Consider the following 7,358-nt stretch of genomic DNA (forward strand, 5'->3'; position numbering starts at 1 on the left):
AAAGATTGTATGATCTGTTCTTCCAGGAGGCGACTGGATGTGGTAGTATTTATCTAGACATGCTTCAAAATGTTCTAATTGCTTAGTTAGACAATAATGACTAAGATGGACGCCATTGCTATCAGCAAGACGGAGCATCACCTCACTACTGCCTATAAGTTCAAGATTTTCTTGATACTCGTTTCCTAGATCAGTTATGAATGTCCTAGATTGGTTATGAAGGCACAGTCACCTCGCTTCCCAGATTTGACCCCGCAAGATTTTTTCTAGTAGGGTTTCATTAAAGATCAGGTTTATGTACCACTTTTGCCGGCTGATTATGTTGAGCCAAGACTTCAATTAACACTGCAGCTGCAGAGATAATTTCAGACTTACTGGCAACTATCTGGAATGAAATTGACTTTAGGTGGGATGTTGATCATATTACAAATAAAAGCCGTATCAAACAAAACAAAGTGAATGTTGAGTGACAAACTTGATATATTATCTATGAAATATTTATTTATCTCAATAAATTTTTAAATGTTTTTAAATTTCTGAAGTCCTTTTTGAACCTTTTTATTTTTTTTAAATTCATGAAATTTTTACATAATATTCAGCTTATTGATGGTATTTTAAATAAATTTCTTCTGTTGTATACTCTTTCATAGCTTTCTTATTTAACACTAATCTTTACAAGCCAACTCTTTCCCATTTCTACTGATGTAATAACATTTCTTATTTTAAATTGTTAAAATATTAATTAATATTAATATTAATCTCTCAAATATTAACCTTTAAAGAAATAATTTTGCATTCTTCTTGTTTAATTCATGATTTATGAATTAGTTTTTTTTTTGTTAGGCTTTTAATTAAATTAATTTTTTCAGATTTACAATTAAAACCGTACAGGACGGATGAGTTTGTTCACAAGTTGTTTTACGAGACATCCAGGTTTCCAGCATTCAACAACCAGTGGGTTGTTAAGGCCCGTATTAACAACAGTCAGAAGGACCCGACATTTAGTTCAGAGAGAGAAATGAAATATCAGGTAAAGTAGAAAGTGGGATTGTGAGTGAATTATTCGCAAATTTGTGACTCACAAAGGGTAAGTTTTGTACTAATAGCACAAGTCGTGTATTGTCCTTCCGTTGTCCTTTGTAGCTGCCCCCTTGCACACAGCTAGGTTTTACGGTCAGTGGATCATAGTGGTTGGAGCAGCGTGTTCCTGTTGCGTGACTGTTGAGATCAACAGGATAGAAGATCAATCACTCAAGGTACATGTGGGTGTCAAACAACAGATGACTGCAATTCCAACAGCTAGGTTCATAAGAAGCCTTCAAGATTCAAGAGGTCAGGATTACTATCAATCGACTTCTGTTTTGGATTTGTTTTTAAAAAATATCACATGTTCCAGCTTGGTAATTATAAAACGATTCAGGAGGCGAGGTGGTAATCGGTTGTAGCATGTATGTTTATAGTGCAACCATATTAATGCACTGAGAAGAGATTCATCATTAGCCGTGTTTCTAATATTAGGTTTGTATATTTTAAATCAGGTATGAAATTTTATTTTTACATATAAATATTAAATTTTAGATTATATTATAATATAATTTTGGTTTATTGTAAAATGTTAAATATGAGTTATTATAAAATGTTACAATTTATATTATATCATCATTTAAAAGGTACAGTATCATTTAAATGTAATATATCACAAGTTGATATTGGAATTTTTTCTCATTTTAATTTGTTTTTAGACTTTCATACAGTTATATATTTTTTCTATATATTGAGAGACAAACGGGTGCCTAGATGTAGTTTTTTTCAAGAAACCCACAAAAAATTTAGTATCAAAAAATTTAGTATTGGTGGGATTTTTTTAAATTAGATTATTAAAAACAACATTAAATTAGATTTAGATATTTTAAATCAATGCTATTATTAAAATTATATTTTAATAAATTTACACAAACAGTAATTGTGGATTAATGATAATACTAAAAATTTAATTTATTATTTTTTTGTCATTGGATGACCATTAAAACTAAATTAAAGCCACAAAGAGTAATGTCTCTTAAATTTTTTCAATAGTTTGAAAATCTGATTTTGGTAGTATTATAAAATGTTGCCAAAATTTATAAAATTTTCTGTGAAGATAAGAATATAGTTCTTTACTGTAACCGATATACTACTTTTAACAGACATATAGAAAGGAGGACGGGGTAAAATTGGAGAGCAAAGGCTGATGAGTTATTCAAATAACCAAGTAGAAATTGATTTATAAGTCTGTTTACTACAGCATTTGTAATATTTTGTTAATATTAAGTCAGAAATTTACGTAAATCTGATGACAGAATGTAGATAATTATTGCAATTGTGTTATGATTTGTTTTCTTTTACAGGATTTTTTCAACAAATATCAACATTTTATCATAGGTAACAAATATAATATGGATTGATACCATAATTTAACAGCATTTCTTGTATTCATTATTTTAAAAAAAAAATAATTTTTTGTTGTTCAGCAATTAATTTATGGTATCTGTCTATTGTGTAACTTTAAATTTAAACCATTTCTTTTTTCTTCTCTGTCATTGTTTTCATTTAGTTTATAGAAATTTAGTGTAGCTTTAAATTATATATTTATATTTATCAAAATAAATAACAAAAATAATTTTTATTATTGAAGTTAACTTCAAATCATTATTGAATTTAAATTTGAAATGTCCCATATTATAAGTCATGTTTCTAAAGTGTCAGTTTTTATAACCATTTTTAATGATTTCTAATTTAGTTTTGTTTATTTTTTTTTACATTGGGCAGCTGATCTTAAAAACCAAGACAACAGTACCATTGAATGTTCATTATCTGATTCTTCGTGGTCCATTTGGTGATATGAAAGTGAATGCTAAAATTTATAAATTTGATTTCACAGACCAAGATAATGAAAGTCCTTATATTACATTACCTCTTATAGATACAGCTGAATGTAACAGATTATTAGCTGCCAAAGCAGTTCATTTCAGGTGCGTATATTTTAAGTCAAAAATACTTAACCAGTATTGTTGGTAGCAGCCAATTGAAATTCTTTGATGGCTATAGATTGAATTAATCAGTAAATATTAAAGTTTGGTATCAGTAAAAATGAACATTTATTAAAGAAAGAAATTTTCTGTGTATGAATGTGCTTATACAATTTAATTGTAAGAGATTTAAAGTAGCTGTTAAAAAAAGTAATAAAAAAATTAAATTTTAACTTTTTGTGACATCTTTAGTAAAAATGTATTTTAAATTTAAACAGTATATTATAAATAACAATTTTTGACACTAGCACCATCATCAGTTTTTTAAAATGATGAAATTTATTTGAATTAGTGGATTAATAAGTAAAAATCAGTATGATTTGTTCATTATATTTATTTTATTAGATAATGAATTTATTATTAATACTATTTTAATAATATGTCATGTATTAATATGTTGTTAATAATGTCATTAATAATATGCTGTATTCTGTAATTGGTTTTTATGAATTTTATAATTTGCTGTAAAATACTAGGTGTTCAACTTAAAAGGCCCATCACTCAGTACTGTATATAATAAATCCATATTTTTGTTAACATGCATATATTGGTGTGAGATGTGGAAGATTTTGGTACAACTGCAGCTGGGTTGGGGAGGAGGAATGTTTGTTGACTGCATATTTGAGTATTGCTAGTCTGTGATGAGCATTGGCTTTTGAACAAGGTTGCATAATTGTGTTTTATTTCTTAAAATGCAGTTAACTGTTGATGAAAATGCGTTCATGTTGGAAACTTATTTACAAATGAAATCAATCTGGAAGCATAAGTGAAAAATGTTATTCAGAAGTTAATTACAAAATTTTGTGAAATAGATTCAGAGTTTGGTGTTAGACCAGAAATGTGCCTGATGCAGGTCAATACATGATATTAAAGCAGCAGTTAGAAGATTTCATCATAAATCTTTGCAGAGACTAAGCTGGGAAAAGAACATTTCACTACGTTCAGCCTACACTGCAGTGAGGAGAATGCTGAAATTATATCTGTATAGAATGCAGGTTTTCCATGAGCTAACTAATGCTGATTATGCTGAAAGGGTTCACTACTGTCAATGGTTCAAGAACTTCATTAGAGGCAACATTGGCATTTTAGAACAAGTGTTCTTCACAGATGAAGTGTGGTTTCATCTTGGTGGGTATGTTAATAGTTAAACTACAGGACCTGGAGTACTGAAAAAAAAATTTTCTTTGAATCTCTCCTGCACCTGAAAAAATAGGCTAGTGGTTTCAAGGTGACAAATAATAGGACACTTGTTTTTTTTTTAAAACTGTGGATGCTGCTGTCTATCAAGAGATTATCCAATAGTTCATAGTCTTACTGCAGGAGGATGAACGTTGAACGTGGCTGCTGGTTGCTACAGGACAGCTACACTTGCCATACATTAGTTAGTTTCTGTGCACTTCTTCATATCATTTTATTCAGAATGAAATTTTCTACACATTTTGTTGAAAACTTTTGTGTGTTTATTAACTATTTAACAAAATTATTTTATGCCAAATATAAAATAGTACTGGTTTTTTTTTACATCTTTTATCTATTTTTTTCCTATCTTTTGTCTTACTTAGATTTCTTGGAAATAACCAAAAATACAGTTATGCGACCCATTTTTTTTTCCAATTTTTCAAGTCAGATTTCACACAAAACCACTAAATTTACCCCCTAATTTGTTCTTAAGAATTACAGTCTGCCTTTAATTTTAATGAAGGTGCAGAGACCTTTAACAAGCTGATACTCATTAATGAAGCCTTCCCGAACCATGTTTATATGAACTGTCTTCTTTATTTTCACCAGTGAAACTTGTCCTGAAAGTTTGTTACATTTTTCATCTATCACTCAATTTAATCAGTCATGAATCATCAATCGCAATTTAATTTTTTAGAAAAACAAAAGCTAGTTTTGGCTCAAATTTTTTTTGTTTTATTGATTCACCCTGAGTAGGAAGGGTAACCAGTACTATTAAAACAACTAAATGGAAAGTATTTCAAATGATTAAGAATATAACAGATGCTCATACAATAATATATATGAAAATGTAGATTTCCACTAGCTTCATTTTCACTATGTTTGTGTTTTCTTCATTCTTGTAATGTTTTTATTTATTTTCTTAATTTAACTTCACGATGATGATGATGATAATCAAAAGCATCATGATTATTATTGTGATCATGAAGGGATTTTTCTAAAATTAGTTAAATATTATCGGTTGCTAAGTTTTTTAATATTTTAACTATTATTTAATTTAGGGTTGTGAGATTTGAATGCTTATAATCTTGTATGATGTTTAATTTGTGTAGTATTGTTATTTAGTAAACTAAATTAAAAAGTAAAAAAATATCTTCATATCATTTGATTTGGATATTTTTGTTTTGTAATTCTTTATTTAATAGTATGGTCTTTTTTTTAGTGTATTGATTTTTGTGAATGTATTTACTTGCTTTATTAATGCTATTACTGCTTTTGTAAATAATTGTTGCATTTATTTTATCTAATTTAATAACTGAAACGTTATTTTCTTTTACATAAATTGTTATTTTTGTTATCCTAGTTATTACATTTTAAGAATAATATATTTTAAGTAATATATTGTTTTAAATTTTTATGGATTGAATTTCTTTATAAATCATACGTGTTTCTTTGTTTCAGGCTCATCATGTTTCTTGTTACTAAATAAAAAATGAGCAACTTCTGATATTTAATAAAAGGTCGCTGATTTATGATTGTATTTAATTTAAAGTAGTCATATACTTTTCCTCATATAGCATTAATCACTCTTTTAACAACACACTTTACATACACTCAGAACATTTTCACTTTAATACAGATGTGTTTGTGATATATTCAAATTACATGTTGACACAACATTTGAATGACAAATTCCTTTGTTAAATGCAAACATTTCATTAATTTGCACATATGATTGTGTAAATGTTTTCTCTTGTGGGGGAATCTTATGCGAGTAACTTCCTTTTTTGTATGCATGTAGGTGATAGAGTAAAAGTCTCAGAAATATTTTTTATTTGAGGCACTTTTTGGATTATATTCTGAGCTCTTCCCAGTTCTTATTTTTTCTTTTTATTTTTTTTTTTATATGATAAAATTCTATTGTATACCGTTATTAAACTTTGTTCCGGCAGTCGGACATTTAGTATGTTTTTGTTTTCGTGAAGTTATTGTAGTTTATTTAGGTAATTTAAAAAATATAATAATTAATTGCTTAGAATATAAAATTTATTTATAAAGGTTTAGTAAAAAAAAAAATATTTAAAATGAGATTAAACCAAATTTAGTTATAAATGTTTAATGTTTATTTTTTAGTAATTTTTTTGTGTGTTTTTTACTATGATTTTTATTAAGAACTTGATCTGTATAAGTAAAATTATCTAAGGACTTAAGTGCAAGTGAATTACAGTAAATATATTTATTTATAGTTTTGTTTTTTTTTCAGTAATTTATAGTGTGTTATGAAAGATATAAATTATATATGTTAGTATTTAAAATTAAAATACATTATTGTATAGTACCTAATCATTATATAAATATATATGTATATATATATTGTATATTTAAAAATTCAAAATATATTAGTATTATTTGTTAGTGTTGTGTTCTCATTTTTTTCATGCTGTTTTAATTTTTTTTTACTGGTATTAATATAGTTGTGTATTAAAAATTATTAAACTGAGTTATAAAATTAAACTTTTTTTACACAAGTATAAAAAACTGTGTAATAGTAATAGAACTTTTCAAGGTAAATTCAAATTCAGCCTACTGAATTTGAATTTAAGATGCCCTAGCCTCTCTTAACCTAATTGGTTAAGGTAATTAGGGATGTTGCCAGCTTGGATATCAGAATCTACGGAACCTTAAGTTTTGTTGTTGAATTCGGGCAACAAACCATATTAATATCAAATTGGTAGCAGAATAAGCCACAAATAAAAATTATTATTACAATATCATTATTTTATTTTACTGTGTTTATAATAAAATCAATAGTCACTAATCACGATAGCATAGACTCACATAAACTTAGTTTAATTCTTTAATGGAAAAGTCTGTCACTTTTGTCTTGCTGAGTAACACAGTATATAGCAGCACGATCACTACTGTTGTCAATGAACTACTGTTTGTTCATACTACTGTTAACTCAAGCAAAGGAACATTATTTTCTAAATACTGGAGCACTTTTGTGAGAAATACAGTCCCTTTGTTGTGGCTAATTTTTCATTTTATCAATCTGTTCATCTTCGTCACTGTAGATTTCATTAACCTCTTCTGTCACAACTTTCACAATCT

At 27.3% G+C, this 7,358-nt stretch overlaps 1 protein-coding gene across 1 annotated transcript in view; it reads left to right on the top strand.

The window, feature by feature from the left end:
• Nucleotides 1-6,662, top strand: part of LOC142321608 (zinc finger TRAF-type-containing protein 1 homolog) — a 45,192-nt gene extending 38,530 nt beyond the window's left edge. The window contains exons 4-6 of the mRNA XM_075359834.1: nt 870-1,030; nt 2,809-3,011; nt 5,709-6,662. Coding sequence (XP_075215949.1) covers nt 870-1,030; nt 2,809-3,011; nt 5,709-5,736 — 392 coding nt within the window. The 3' untranslated portion in view covers nt 5,737-6,662. The remainder of the gene's footprint in view (nt 1-869; nt 1,031-2,808; nt 3,012-5,708) is intronic.
• Nucleotides 6,663-7,358: the final 696 nt, after the last annotated feature.

The sequence above is a fragment of the Lycorma delicatula genome, chromosome 3 (genome assembly GCF_047948215.1).
Source record: "Lycorma delicatula isolate Av1 chromosome 3, ASM4794821v1, whole genome shotgun sequence".
Classification (NCBI taxonomy): domain Eukaryota; kingdom Metazoa; phylum Arthropoda; class Insecta; order Hemiptera; family Fulgoridae; genus Lycorma; species Lycorma delicatula.